This window comes from Talpa europaea (genome assembly GCF_964194135.1).
Source record: "Talpa europaea genome assembly, chromosome: 8".
Lineage (NCBI taxonomy): Eukaryota > Metazoa > Chordata > Mammalia > Eulipotyphla > Talpidae > Talpa > Talpa europaea.
In genome coordinates, this window is record NC_140075.1 from 82237848 (window position 1) to 82253608 (window position 15761).

General features: G+C 41.1%; 1 protein-coding gene across 24 annotated transcripts in view; it reads right to left on the minus strand.

Moving 5' to 3' along the window:
• Positions 1–4574, minus strand: part of TRIM9 (tripartite motif containing 9) — a gene marked incomplete at both ends in the record, with an annotated part of 98615 nt that extends 94041 nt beyond the window's left edge. For 22 of the 24 annotated variants that reach the window (XM_084240768.1, XM_084240762.1, XM_084240755.1 and 19 more), the window contains one exon: positions 3661–4482. In XM_084240768.1, coding sequence (XP_084096894.1) covers positions 3661–4482 — 822 coding nt within the window. Of the gene's footprint in view, positions 1–3660 lie in introns of all 24 variants that reach the window. The other 2 variants (XM_084240767.1, XM_084240765.1) reach the window with 2 other exon arrangements.
• Between the last annotated feature and the right edge of the window lie 11187 nt (positions 4575–15761).

Consider the following 15761-nt stretch of genomic DNA (forward strand, 5'->3'; position numbering starts at 1 on the left):
TGTTATGCCTCAATGCCAAGAGAACAATTTGCTTCTCTGTTACATTCTTCTTAATAGCTCTAAGAATGTTTACATTGAACATAGAATGTTCTGACTGTACTAGAAGTAAATTAAAAGGAAAAATTTAAAACATGAAAACATACTGTACATTTACCACAGGAACATCTAGATTATATTGTGTTCACTACTGATGCATAATTAACTGAATACCAATTTAATTTCATTAAATAACACACGTTTTGCTCCTTGAATACTTGATAAGATGCCTCCATATTATAAACAGATAGTTTTCCAGAATACTTTGAAAACGAAAGCATAACAATAGATGGTTTATGTCAAAATGTTATTTAAATTGCAAACCTTCATTAAAAACAAGAAGGCAAGGGAGAAATAGCATTTGAGATAAGATTCAGAATGAAAATCCAGTGCTTAGGATAGAAAGGAAAAGGAAATCTTTATTCAATTACACAAAAACAAAAAAGGCTATAAATATACTATTGATTCAGTGATTGATAAAACATACCAGGAATTCAGAATGATGTTAGATTTAGGAATATGAATTGCTAGATTTACAAGCAATATTTATGGTTCTAATTGCCTATTTGAGACTATCTATCAAATCATTTTGATATAGCATTTCTTTATAAAAATCAAGGTTGGTAAAGGAATACAGTGAGTGCTGATACCAAATGAAAATTATCAGGTATTTATTTATCTTATAAGGCCACTTCACGAAGTTTTTGTATAGGGTTTGAAGGCCAGATATATCTAAAAAGTATTTTAATTTGGTCAATTGAGAACTAATAAATTTCCACTGTTGTTTTTAAAACCACTTAATAAATAAACTTCAGCCATTTTGTCTTGAATGTGAAAGATAATGGTTTAGTGTCCGAGAGAAACTGTTGTTCACAGGATTTTCATTATTACTAGAAATGACTAATATAGTAGATTAGTGAAAAAATTAAGGTCTAGAAATAACCTGTGTTGATAATTATTTGCCCAAATTTGGGAGAACTACTGGCATAATTCTTTGTTTATGTTTTGAAGGGCTTAGGAATTCTGGCTCATTAGCTTTTGTGGGATACAGGTTTCATTCACTTGAAAGTACCAGAAAATGAAATAACCTAACTAAGGAGATAAAGTAGCGGAGTAATGTTTGTTGTTCATGTGACAGGTGATAACTGAAAGTTAAAATCTGTCACTTTTGCCTTATTTTTTCTTGGAAGTTTAATAATCCTGAGATTGAGTGAACAAAACTTATACCTATTTACTATTTTGGAACTTTGTGTAAGAGATTAGAGAAGAAATGTTCTATTTATTTTTTAATGACCCAGCACTCCCTTCCTAACCTACTATGTCATATGTCAAGGGTTTTAAAATTGTTCTTTTCTAACAGACATCAAATTTCAATCCAGTTTGCACCACAGTATCTATCATTAAACAAATGATTTAACATTCCAAATCTATATGGGGTTTGACAGAAACTTGATGTTTCTTTTGGCATAAATGGACAAATTAAGACTTTTCTTCACAGAAAAATAATGTAGTTTGGCCATCCTAATTAGTGTGTGGCTCTAAGTTCTTCTTTCAGACAGGATGATTAATTTCTTAGTTCCAAGGATAGTTTTGTAGGGCAACTCAACACAGACTGTAGTTAGCACCTTAAGAGTGAAATAATATGAAGAAAAAATCAGTCATTAACTAGTTTTGGAAACTTAAAATTAAATATAATTAAAATATTTTTAATTGAAGTGTTTAATAAATATTGGGGTGTGCCTAGTGAAGCTTAAATTTATGCTGAATTATATCTCCATCAGACAAATATGATTTAATAGGTTATAGGTAAGAATACAAATGATGGTAACAAAACGATTAAAACACAAAGGACTCTCAATACTGAGTTAAGAAAACCTCCCTGTTTCCTGAAAAAGTGATACTTTTTTCTTGCTGTAATAAAATATCACTGACTTCTCTCAAAAGCCAGCCTTTCTAGCCTCTAGAGAATGCTTGGAAGCTGAATGGGGGCATTAACTGAGACCTGAACACCATCATTTTTACTGTTCTGCCTCACCCTTGGGTCTGAAACTCCATGATGTGTATAAAATATCCCTGCAATAATTCTGAACCCCTGTTCTACCCTTCACACCCCTAACTAAATGGATTATTTGAAATAAAAATGTCAATTTTTGCACATTTACTCAAGAGTGGTTTCCTTCCTTCTAAGTAGTGTGGGGATAATATTATCAAGATCTCTTTCCTCAGAGGCTTATCTTCCTGAAGTGGAGGAGGGGAGGAAGCAATAGATAAATACAAAAGTGATATGATAATTCAAATACATAGCATACCAGATTGTGATAAGTACTACTAAGAAAATTAAAGTGGGAAGGAACTAAGGTGTGTCTGAGATGGACAGCAGCCACTGTAGTCAGGAACGTCTCATGGCAAAGGTGACATCTGAACAAAGATCTGAAGGACACAAGAGAGTGAGTCATTGGGATGTAGGGTATTGGGGGTAGATCACACCAGGCGCCTGGTATTGGTGGAGGACCTGCAAGAGGGACTGAAACAGAGGGAATAAGTGGGAGAAAATGAGACCCACTAGGCAGAAGAGGAGCAGGTTATGAAGGTTTGGCGAACCTTTCTAAGAATCCTCCAAGAATGTGGGAAACAATTGGAGGACTTGAGCAGAGGAGTGGCCTGACCTAACTTGTACTTAAAGCACTCTTCTTGAAGCTAGTTTTGGTGGATGCCAAAAGGATCAAAAGCTATCAAAAGGATAATCCAATAACAGGTGTCTCAAAAGTTTGCACAGACAACTGCTGAAAGCAGAAAAGGGCTGAATTCTGGAGAAGTGTGTGTGGATGGGAGAAGTGGTTGGGAGAAGGGCTTACCGTAATTGATAAACCTGCCTAGCTTTTAGGTCGAAACTAAGCTCCTCCAGTCCTTAGGCCTCAGGTCCATTCCTATAGCGTGAGAACCACAGCCTTAAAGTCGTGTTACCATGGCAACCAGAGGATTGTTTTCCTTCCCCACCCCACCCCCCTCGGCTTTGGCCTTGGAACTCTGCCTCCAGAACTCAAGGTACCCTGACCTGCAATTCCTCCAGCTGGGGAGCAGGGTCTGGGCCCGCGCTGACCTATTAGTATTCAACCGGCGACGTCTTCCGCAACCCAGCTGATGCCCTTTCTCTCCAGCAGCTCCAGCCTCACTCCACCCTCACCACCCAGCCGCGCCATCTCCTCCCCGGGGACCGCGTCCGGAGCCGCGCAGCCGATTCTAGCCTGGAAAATGCCTGGTGGCCCTGAGCTCTGGCGTGGTTCTGTGCAATTACGCAACGCTTTTCTGTAAGTTAGCCACGGCCGCAGGCTGCACAACCGCAGCAAGGAAGGGAGCCAGCGCCTGGCTCGCAGGCAGCGCGCCACGGAAGACCCAACGTGAGGCAACCAAGATACTCTCTGGGGACATTCAACTCTCCTGTGCGCCCTTTAAGGTTCCCCTGCGCTTCCTGCAATGCACCAGACGGGGGAAGCAGATATAGGAGGCACCTGCATTGCGCCCCTGCTGGGATGCACTGTGCGCAAAAGAGAAGGGACCATGTCTGCTGTAAAATCCCAGGATTCGAGGCGCCAGTAGTTACAGACGGGTTTTCTTAGGACTCACCTTGTGCAGTTTCCACATGGCCCCCAGAGCCTTGACTTCATGGCTGGAGTGTTTGCCCTCCTCTAGGCACTGGTAGCACACAGGCATCTTGCACTGCACGCAGTACATGCTGTGGTTCTCCAGCTCGTGGTCTGTGCAGGTGGAGACCTTCCGGGGGCTCAGCCTCCGGCTCACGCGGCCCTGGGCCGGGGGCACCAGACGGTGCTTGGCTAGGGGTCCCCGGGGTGGGTGGCAGCGCAGGCGGCACGGGTCGCAGTAGAAGACATCGCACTGTTCGCACATGACGGTGGCCTCCTTGGGTGCCTTCTCGCAAAGCTGGCACTTAAGGGCCGCGGCTTTGCTCTGCTGGTAGCGGTCAATGACTCCCTCCAGAACGCGGTTCTTCGGGAAGCCGCGCAGCCCTCGGTCATCCAGGATGAGGCTGCGGTGACACTGGGGACAGGTGATACAGGAGTTGCGGGGCACCGGGGCCAAGGCCGGTGACAGGTGGGTGGCCGGTGGCGGCATAGCCGGGGGAAACACACGGACGCCGTTGGGAGACTTCTGGCACGGGGTGGTGGGCGCGCTGGCGAACCCCCCGTAGGAGCCGTAGCCGCTGTCCGCCTCGCTGTACAGGCTCATCTTGTCCAGGTCCAGGTAGTCATAGTCGGAGACCCCGGAGCCCGAGGCCCGGCGGCTCTGGGGGGACTCTGACTCCGGGGTCTGCACCAGGATGTTGCGGGCGCACGCCTGGCATAAATTGTGAGAGCAGGGCAGGATGATGGGTTCCCGATAGAAGGAGCCGCACACCGGGCATTTTAACTCTTCTTCCATTTCTTCCATGGGGACCGGGCGGGGGCAAGGCAGCGGCAGCTGCAGCGGGAGCCTTCGCTGACGAGGTGGCCGGTCGGCCTGTCGTGGCCAGCACCTTGGCCAGCGGCAGCGGCAGCGGCAGCGGCGTCGGCGGCGGAGGCAGCTTCCCGCGTCGCCGGGGCGCGATTTCCAGCCGCGCGCTCTCCCCGAGCCTCAAACCCGCGGCGCCGCGCGCCAGCCCGGAACCGCCCCCTCCTGCCCCCTTTGTCCCGCCCCTCGCCTGTAGGCAGACGCTCATTGGACGGCGGGCGAGAGAGCAGCGCTCTCATTGGCCACGGGCCCGTCCTTCTCTTTTCCTCCGCAGGCCCCGGCGGGTTTGGCGGCGCTCTCTGAGGCGAGGCGAAGGGGAGGCGTCGCTCCCGGCGGCCGGGTTTCGGGAGGGGGCCGGCGCGCGCAGGCGAGGGGGCCGGGAAGGAGGACTGAGGCGGGATGACTCACTCCTCGCCCCGCTTCCTTCCGACCTCCGGCGCAGTCACCGGGAGCGGGGGGCGTGAGAAAGCCCTCCCCGCGGCGAGGGGGCTGGCGCTGGGGCGCTCGTGACGGAGCCTGCGTCTGGCTTCCAGCTGGGGTCCCCCCGCCCCCCTGCGCTGGGGACGGGCCGCGCGGCGCGGAGACCCCCTTTTCTTGCCGCTGCTGGCTGCCTGGGCAGGCGCTTTACCAGGCCGAGGTTCTTCATGGCAACCAGGCTTTTTGCGCGCGCCCCCCTCCCGAGCAACCGGCTGAAGCGCCCCCCATCACCCCGCCCCTGGCGCGCCCTCCTCCCGGGAGCCTGACCGCCTCGAGTGTGGGTCCTGCCGGGAGCCTCTTCGCCTCTTTCACCCTCAGTCCTGGCGCCTAAAAGGAGATGAATAACATGGATTTCCAGGTGTTGCCATGAGACCTACTGACTGATGAAAAAGCTCAGTATATACTTAAAAGCTATGCTCCCCTTCTTTTCACGCTTAAAATTCCAGGCTCGGCCCAGAGGCGTATAGGCTGTGGTGTGAGTGTGTTTCTATGCCCTCTTCAATCTCCATGCACCCCAGCTGTGCTGGCAGCACCTTCCCCACGGCTGGCAAGACCCTGGACTCAGTGGAGGCTGGAATGCCAGAGTTTAGCAACTTAGCTCTGTGGATGAATCACTGTGCCACTGCTGAGTTTCAGTGTTTGACTCCAGTGTCAGGTGGCCTGAGCGCCCACCACAGCTTCCAGAATGGTGGGTTTTTTTCTGTTTCTTCCCTGTGAAGTGCGTGGGGATGATGGTGGTGCAGGTTGCGGTGGGGAGTGGGTCTAGTGATAGTCCTGAAATATTAAGCTTCCTTCTCCCTCTCTCGCCAAACATTGCTGGAGATACCTAGTTCTGTTCCTTGCTGCAGAACTGTTGATTTGGTGATGGAGGCTCAAAAATGAAAAACAAAAAAATATTTGTGTCAAGTGATATGCTGAGGTAACATTTGAAATAGTACGTGGCTACCCTTTGCTGAGTGATTCATGAAGTGACAAAAATTCTAAGACATCTACCAACTTTCCATATTCTAAAAAAGAGACAACTTGATTCTCTGCAGCTACATTTATAATTTAAAGCTACAGCCCAGTGCATTTTATAAAAATGAACTTTTTATAACCCTGCCCCTGGATAAATAGTCCAATAAACTAGGTTATTTTCCTAATACTTTCAGTTACAATAAAACAGGAGTCAATCACTGTCCTGGGACAAAATGTTCTCTTTGTTATTTAAAGTAATGCTAAACACAAATGCCATGTGATTTATTTTTAACCTGACTTTTAGCAAGTTGAGTCCAGAGTGTCCAAAATTAAGGCAGATATATACTCTGTAAACACATGTACGGAAGTGGAATCATTATCTATATCTGGAGGGTATATCTAATTTATAGTTCTCAAGAGAAGTTAATAACAAGTAGTTAATTAAAAAACTGTTAGAGTCAGTACCACTCATAATTTACAATCCTTTTTATGACTTGTATGTATTTGGTTGAAAGTCACAGTAGCCTTGGGGCAGGGTTTTGGATATTCCCAAGGTGAGCAGGTGTCCAGTCCTTTTAGGAGTTTAAATTTTGCTCATCACAGTCACAATCTGCTATAGATTGGATGTCCTTAAAATTCATATTTTGAATTCCTAATCCTCAAAGTGAAGACATTAAACACCTCCTGAAGTTGGACCTTTTGGGAGGTGTTTAGGTCATGAGGGCAGAACCTTCATGAATGTGACTAAAGCCCTTGTAAGAGTAGCCTGAGAAAATGCCCTTGTGCCCTTGCACCGCATGAAGTTACAGTGAGATGACCATTTTCTATGAAGAACAGGCCCTTACTACATATCAAATCTGCTATCACCATGATTTTGTACTTCCCAGTTTGAACTAGGAGAATTAAATAGCTATTTTTTTTTTAAACTATTTTTTTTTTTTAATAGAGGCATGCTTTATTTATTTGTTTGCTGGTTTGTTTGTTTTGTTTATACATGCACTGGGTACAGTCAGAAGCGCGGGAGGGTGAGAGAATTCACCAGAGCCAGAGCGGGGAGCAGAGCAGGCAGAAGGACCGAAGTACACTGCTGAGGGGAGCAGCGGGCGACAGGAGAGGTCTGCGCGCCATGTGGGACCCTCCTCCGGTGGCCGGGGAGCAGCCGGGGATCGAACCGGCGCCGCAGAGGCCGTGAGCAGTTTCGCAACCCAGCGCTCAACCGCTGCGCCACCGGGGAGGCCCTAAATAGCTATTTTTTTATAAGCTACCCAGTCTGTGGCATTTTGCTATTTTAGCCTGAACAGATTAAGACACCATCTTCGACATCTGCCTATTAGCAGGAAACTTATGCTTAGTTCAAAGTAAAGAATAGTTTTAGGGATTATCTGAAGGTATAATTGTTGGTTTTACAAAGTGACTGATTATAATACAGACTTAGTCAATTTAATCTATTATAAAATATTTTGAAATGATTTAAGATTAAAATTGCTAGATGTATTTGGCCAGGAATTAGCTAAATCAGTTAATACCAGGTAAATTCTTAAAATGACTGTCATTTGTTGAATATTCATCCTGTTCTAGGCATATCATTTATTTATTATATGTACTATCTAGATCAATACCTATAATAGCAAGAAATGGGTACAGTTATCTCCATTTACAGTTGGTTAAACTGAGGATAAGCAAAGTTAAGTAAAATATTCAAGGTAAATATTGGCTAGACTGGGATTTGAACCTAGGTACATCTAAGTTTGTTTCTTTGTTCAGTCATTTAATTAATTCATTCAACATATGCTTAATTTTACTCTCTGTCAGGCTCTGTGTGTGATAAATACAAAAAATGATTTTTGTTAACTTCTATGCTTTTCTGTTCATCTTCCCCTAAAGGTTCATTATTTTTCCTGAATTAATTTGTCCAAAATGTTTTTCTATACTTTTGAACATTTCCCACTCATGTTGTACTATTTGATCATCATACCCTTTAGATCCACTAAGTGAATTGTGTTTAGAGGGGTATAAAAACATGAATGTAATTGATGATATTATAGAAATACTATAGGGAATATCTCTTCTCTTCCAGTTGGTGATCAGCCTATGTCCTGAAACTCAAGGATTGATAGTCCTGTAATTTCATCATTCCGGGGGTGAGTACAGATATTCTTATTTGTATAATGTGCAAAGTGTCTGGCTATCCTCTGAAACATATTAAACTATTCACCCAAGTGATATCATTTGGCAATGAGTTGAACTGCCAGCCTTTTCATTTTTAAAAGGATAATTGCTTTTCAATGATAAAATTTGGTACTTTTCTATTTTGCTTTTTCACTACCATGCTTGATTACTAACACATCTTCTCTGATTCTAAATGATGAATTTAGAAGAAGGAATTCTCTTATTTCTCCCCACATTCTTTCTTAGAGCCACCCATTCTTATTTGTAAGGGGAAAAGCAAAAAATGAAATGATTATAGGCTCTAACACTTTAAGATTTGTCTAATAGATGCAAGTATTCTCTATTTTCTTTGTTATTAAGGATACTGCAGATTGTGGATTATAAAAATTGTATTATTTGAAGATATTGATGTCCTATTTCAAAAGAATTCCTAAAGAAACTCCTTTTGGGGGGGATAATTTAATATTTGATTTTATATTTGCAATTTGTTCCATCCTTTGGTAACTGCCATATTAATTGTTGATATCATTTTGTCTTTTAATTATACAACTAATGTAGTAAATTAAGTGTTTTGCTCATATAGTACTAATGGAAGATGACCTTATTTAAATTCTGTAGTGTTTCTAACTGTAAGTAACTTTGTTACTGATATTTTGGAAAGGGTGGGAGAGATAATCTGGAAAGATGGAGGTTTATAATAAATCCTGTGTTAAGGTAGAGTTGGATAAACCAGCACCAATTTGTGAATAATGGAGGGAGGAAGAAAAAAGGCACAGATGGAGGAAAAACACAATTGAAAAGATTACTTTCTTGAACTAAAGAAATGTAAGAGATTAAAGATTGAAAGAATTTTAGAATTATGGATGACATTGATGAAAAAGACCCAGACATATACAAATACAATTCTTGAGCTCCAAGAAAAGAACATCTTAACCAGCCCCTAGACAATAAGAATTTAATTATAAAGAAATAATGAATCCAATTGGCATTGGACTTCTTTCTGCAGCCTAAAGGTAAGAAAAAAATGAATAAAATCTACAGTCTACTTAAATCAAAATACCACTTTTTGTCAGGTTAAAGAATTTGCAATTCAGAGAACATAGCACTCATCGTCCCTGTAAGAAAAATACTATAGAAAGACTTTTCAGCTGAACAATGACTGAATCTTAACAGAGTCCTCAAGATGGATAAGAAACAAGTGGGGAAGTAAAAGTATTCTGAGGATCCATTATTACTGGAGATGAGAATTAGAATATTTTGTTTTGAAATATTGTTTGGTATCATTTTTTCTCACATACTAGTAAATAAATATGTGTATTGTGAACCCTGGAAAAGGAAATATAACTACTAATATAATGGGAAGTACAATAGAACCCATAATTAATGAACGTTAGGAAAATGCTATGTGAAACTTTATGAAAACGAATTTTGAAATCCAGAGGAAATGGATACTTTCCTGGCAAAATACATATTAACTGAATTAATCCCTCAAAGTAGAAAGCTTGAATAGACCAAACTCCATAAGTAAAATTTGAAAGATAATTTCAAATTTATTATCTTAAGGATAGAATGGTTGCACAGATGAGTTCTAGCTAACTTTAAAAGAACAAATAATTTTAGGGCCTCCCCGGTGGCGCAGCGTTTGAGCGCTGGGTTGCGAAGCTGCCCGCGGCCTCTGCGGCGCAGGTTCGATCCCCGGCTGCTCCCCGGCCACCGGAGGAGGGTCCCACATGGCGCGCAGACCTCTCCTGCCGCCCGCTGCTCCCCTCAGCAGTGTACTTCGGTCCTTCTGCCTGCTCTGCTCCCCGCTCTGGCTCTGGTGAATTCTCTCACCCTCCCGCGCTTCTGACTGTACCCAGTGCTTGTACAAATAAATAAATAAATAAATAAATAAATAAATAATCTTTAAAAAAAAAATAAAAGAACAAATAATTTTAATGTTATTGAAATAATCTAAATTAAAGAAAAATACAGACTATATCCCAGTTTATCTTGTGAAGCCAGCATAATCTTGACAATATATGACAATTAAGTTAATAAAGAATATAACAAACAACTACAGACCAAAACTATCTCAGTAGTGGATGTTGGCACTTTTAGCACTATTCAGTTGCTAAAAGATAATAACAAATAAATTTCAGCATTGTATTAAAAGATTAATAAACTATGACTAAGTAGGGATTTCTCTAGGAAATTCCTTTTTATTTGTTTGAACATTCAGAAAACAATCAAAACAATTTTTTACACAAAGAGGGACAGAATTCCCTCTTTTGGCCACATGGGAGGAATCCTCTTGCCATACCTAACTGAAAAGCATCATTAAATTATAGGAAACAACTATTCTCATACCTTGGATAGTAGACCTCAGGAAGTATAGGTCTAATTCCTAAGAGAATGCGAAGAAGTGAGTCATACCTTCAGACTGTGGTATAAAGGGGAAGACTAAACTGTTCATCAGTCTCCCTGGGTTGAGGATGCAGAGATTGGCTTTGAGGATGATTAAGGAAAGTCCAGTGTCCAGAGTGAAAAGAGCTGAACAAAGTTTCATGTATCTGCATGGGAGTTGGCTTAGGTTTTTAAATACAATGAGTACTTATATAGGATGAACCTCTAACAGGTAAATAGCAATAATAACTTTGAGGAAAGAAGAATCATTTATATTTCCTTCAGCCAGAAAGAAGAGAACTCAACTATACAAACATCAATTTGCCTATAATGGCTATCCAGAATTAGCAATTAATATTAAAAATACTACCACTGGGGCCTCCCTTGTGGCCTACGGGTTAAGTCTTTGCACTATTACCATGATAGCCCACCATAAAGGCCCGAGTTTGATCACTGCCAGGGAGCTAACCCACATAGCGCAGCAGACCTCTCCTGTCTTGCCTGCTATTCCCTTTAGCAGTGTATTTTAGTAAATCTGCCTGTTCTGCTCCCAACTCTGTCTCTGGTGAATCCTCTCATCCCCCATACCTCTGGCCTACACCCCAGGTCTTCTATGCAAAAATAAATAAATAAAATCTAAAAAAATTTTGATTTGATCAAAATTAAAATAAAAAATACTACCATTAACAACATCATCAACTACATGAAGTTTAATTGCAAAATATGCAAAAGACCTACACACTAAAACCACAAAACATTACAGAGATAAATTTAAAGGCAATGTTAATAAATGGAGGGATATGCCATGTTCATAGATTGGTACAGTCAGTATTGTTAAGATGGCAGTTTTCCCCAAATTGATTTATAGATTCAGTGCAATTCTTTAAAAAAAATTTATTTTAATTTGTGTGGTTTCATTTTTGCTCTTCCATATGTTCACATGTTCCACTCACCCTCTACCAAACCACCAGTACCAAAACCCCATCTGCCTCCCTCCTCCATCTCCTCCTTCTGATTCAATGCAATTCTTAGCAAAACTTCAAAAGGATTTTTTTTTTCTTTTGGGATAGAAATTGACAACTTGATTCTGAAACCTATTTGAAGATGCAAAGAAGCTTGTGCAGCCAAAACTATTTTTAAAAAGATTCTACTTGAGGGGCCTCCCCGTTGGCGCAGCGGTTGAGCGCTGGGTTGCAGGGCTGCCCACTGCCTCTGCGGCGCCGGTTCGATCCCCGGCAGCTCCCCGGCCACCGGAGGAGGGTCCCGCGTGGCGCGCAGACCTCCCCTGCCACCCGCTGCTCCCCTCAGCAGTGTGCTTCAGCCTGCCTGTTCTGTTCCCCGCTCTGGCTCTGGTGAATTCTCTCACCCTCCCGTGCTTCTGACTGTAACCAGTGCTTGTATAAATAAATAAAAATAAATCTTTAAAAAAAAAAAAAGATCCTACTTGAAGGATTTACATTAACTGATTTAAGACTACAAAAGTTTTAGTTATTAAATTATTGTGTCAAATGTCTTGAGAATAGATCGATGAAACAGAAAATAAATTAGGAACAGATTAATGTATCCATGGTCAATTAATTTTAAGTAAAGATTACTAAACAAATTGTATAGGAACATCTATTAAGGTTAAAAATATATGTATTTTTTCCTTTCATGATGGTGTCATTATACTCTGTTCCTACCTTTCAGAAAGTGCTGACTTTTATTTTCTGTTAACCTCATAGAAATCTAAATGCCCTTTACAATTTGATATTTCTCATTCTCCTCGCTGACAAATGCATTCCTGTTTTACTTTTTAAAAATTGGCTTCTGAAAACAAAGCCCCCAGGGATCCAAAGTATGCCAGTTCTCCAAATTATTACTCCAAATTAGGTCCCAGGGCAGTCCCTAAAAGCTGGAGTGTTGAATGTGCATTCCACTCTTCTCTATCCCTCCTAAGGGAGAAACAACTACTTGGACATTTTGTCTTAATTGTCCTAAACTGTGTCAACTGAGGTGAGGGGCAACTGCAGGTAAAATACAAGGGCTTCCTTATCCTTTTCAGTGCAGCTGTTCCCAGCCATGCGTTCGGCAGGGATGCTGAGACTTCTTAACTAATTTCTGGAGTTCGCAAAAAAGTGTTTTGGTTCATATATTTTTACCTAAGTGTCTCTGTATGGGAATAAGGACTGAAGCTTCCTATTCTGTCACTTTTCTGGCATTATTTTTATTGTCCATTTTAAAACAGAATTTAGTTTATTTACATTTCCACCAATATAATTTTCCCTCTTAATCTTTAGAAATCTTTGAGTAGAACACAGAGTATATAACAAAAGTGTCTGGATTCACTTAGAACTTTAGAGAAGATAGTCACATTCACTTCCTAGTTTGTTAAATACTGCAGGGTACTTAAGGTTGACATCTTAGTTTTATAAGTGCAAAAAGTGGGACTAATGATTTCGCCACGTTTACACAGTAAGGAGTAGAGCCAGGACTTTTGCGCTCTAGTCCAATTCTCTTTCCTTGATATTAAGTTAGCAGAATATAGTTATTACTGGAGAAGCAAGAATATAGTTATTATTATGTATTTGAATATATTAGTGATAGAAAGAACAAGGTAAGAGAATTTATAAAAATCTTAGATTTGAGTATGAAGATTTGAATGGACCAATTTTTTCCAACTTGACTGCTCCTTGAAGAGTGAAATCCCAGATTTCAGTTCTAAAATTAGATTTCTCAGGATTGTATGAGCTATATGGATTTGTGCAGGTCCTGTACCTTATTGGCCCTAAATTTTCAATTTTTAAGAATGTTTAGATGTTTCCTTAGATCCTTTGAAACTCAATGACTCTTTGACTTTAATATCCACATTATATTTATGGAAAGAAGGGGAAAAAGGAAGTGGAGAGAAGGATCTGCTTTGCAGTCTCTAAGATAAAACATTTTCTCCCCAGCCTCAATGAGAATGAGGATAGACTTAAGTTCTAGGACTTATAACATCCTATGAATATGTGAAATGTCCTTCCCCATTTGGGGAAGGAAAATGGCTACACTATGACTATGCAACTACTAAGCTATTTTATGAATGCCTGTTCTTTTGACATGAACTTTTATTCATTTTTCAAGCATAAAATATGTTTATACCTTAAAATATAAATTTAATGTAATAAGCATATTGGTTTGAATTTTAAGAAAAAAACATAAAATACTTTTGGAAGTATACCTAACTTTAATGCTTTGACTTATTTGATGTCGTTTTCTCCTTATAACCCCAGTAAGTGACTTTAGCTGTAAAGAAACAGGGGTGTTTCTGAAAGGTTAAGTAATGTGCCCAGGGTCACATAGATAGCAGTGGAGTAAAGCTCAGATCATATGAAGGGATAGCCAAATTAACATTTTGTTGTCATAATTTCTAAAGTGTTATTCTATGCAATGTTTTTTCAGCTCCAATGATATTTATAGGGTAGTTACATAGTAAAATGAGATGCTACTTTTTATGAGGTGGCTACTATTTATTGCTCCATATTTCTCTATTTTTTTAACACATACAGCTTTTTTTTTTTAAACAGTTTTTTTTTTTTAATAGAGGCATGTTTATTTATTTATTTATTTGTTTGTTTGTTTGTTTGGTTTTTGTTTATACATGCACTGGGCACAGTCAGAAGCGCAGGAGGGTGAGAGGATTCACCAGAGCCAGAGCTGGGAGCAGAGCAGGCGGAAGGACCGAAGTACACTGCTGAGGGGAGCAGCGGGCCGCAGGAGAGGTCTGCGGGCCATGTGGGACCCTCCTCCGGTGGCTGGGGAGCAGCCGGGCATCGAACCAGTGCCGCAGAGGCTGCGGGCAGCTTCGTAACCCAGCGCTCAACCGCTGCGCCACCGGGGAGGCCCCATACAGCTTTTTTTAATTGTGCATTTTATGGCATGTAAATAAATGTGAATTTTAGAAATGGGTTTAATTAAGGCTTTTCCATTAAGGCTTTTAGGGTCTCCCCGGTGGTGCAGCAGGTTAAGGGCAGCGCTGTGAAGCTGTCCACAGCCTCTGCAGCACGGGTTCGATCTTGGCCGGCTGTGGAGATACCCACATGGTGCGGCAGACCTCTCCTGTCTCGCCAGCTGCTCCCCTCAGCAGTGTCTTTCAATCAGTCTTCCTGTTCTGCTCCCTGCTCTGTCTCTGGCGAATCCGCTCACCCTCCTGCATGTCTGGCCTATACCTTGGTTCTTGTATGCATGAATAAATAAATCTTAAAAAAAAAAAAAAAAGACTTTTCCATGTAAGCTGTGGATGAAATAAATTTATATTTTTCTTTCTTAGTGTTGCTAATGGATACTATGTTAGAATGCTTTTGTGTAGATTTTGGGATATTTTCACTTTATTTCTGGGTTGGGGATCATCATTTTTTAAATTTTACTTCTGATAAGAGCCTGAATGAAAAAAATTATTTTCCTTGCCCAAAATCCATGGTTCAAATCTCTTTGAGTTGCTCACAGTACCTCTTAATTGATTAGCTATTAAATTATTTTATAACACTTCACAAATTTATATGTACATCTGATTCTTCACTGTGACCTCCAATTCTCCTGAAATAATTCTTTGTGCAATGTAGATGACAAATAATTAATTATGGGTTGAAGTCAAACTCTCTTTTATATTCTTACAGATTCAAATTAACTATAACATGGGGCTTTTATTTTGAATGTCATCTTTATTTATGGTTTTGAATGTAGTTGCTGTTCTAAAATAGCAGTTAAAAGATCTGAATAAAGATAATTATGGGCCTAATTTTAAAGAATAACAAAATTCAATTAAAGTATTTATTGCTTATTGTTGATTATGAAAGACTTGAGGAAGCATCTCTACCGTCTCAGAGTTAATGCTTTATTAGAGAAAATAAGATAAAAGTCACTCATGATCACAGTGTCAGACTCTAAGTGCCAGAAAATGGTTCCAGGGTGTCCTGGGGTCAGAGGAAAGAGACAGCATGCATGAGTGAGGTTATGAAGCCTTCCTGGGTAAAATTTCAAAAGAAAGTATAAGAGAGGGAAGGATGTTTAGTAGGGTACATAGTAAGCAGAGAAGTTGAAATTTGGATTTTTGAAGAAATAATTTGTAATAAAAAGGGGTCTCAATCCTGAAGTTATTATTTTAGTGTATGAGACACAAAAACATAGATGGAAGAAACTGCTGGACTTTTCCCAAAGGGCAGAAACATTCCATGAGTTTTAGCATCCTCTGAACGACCCAGCATAATTCC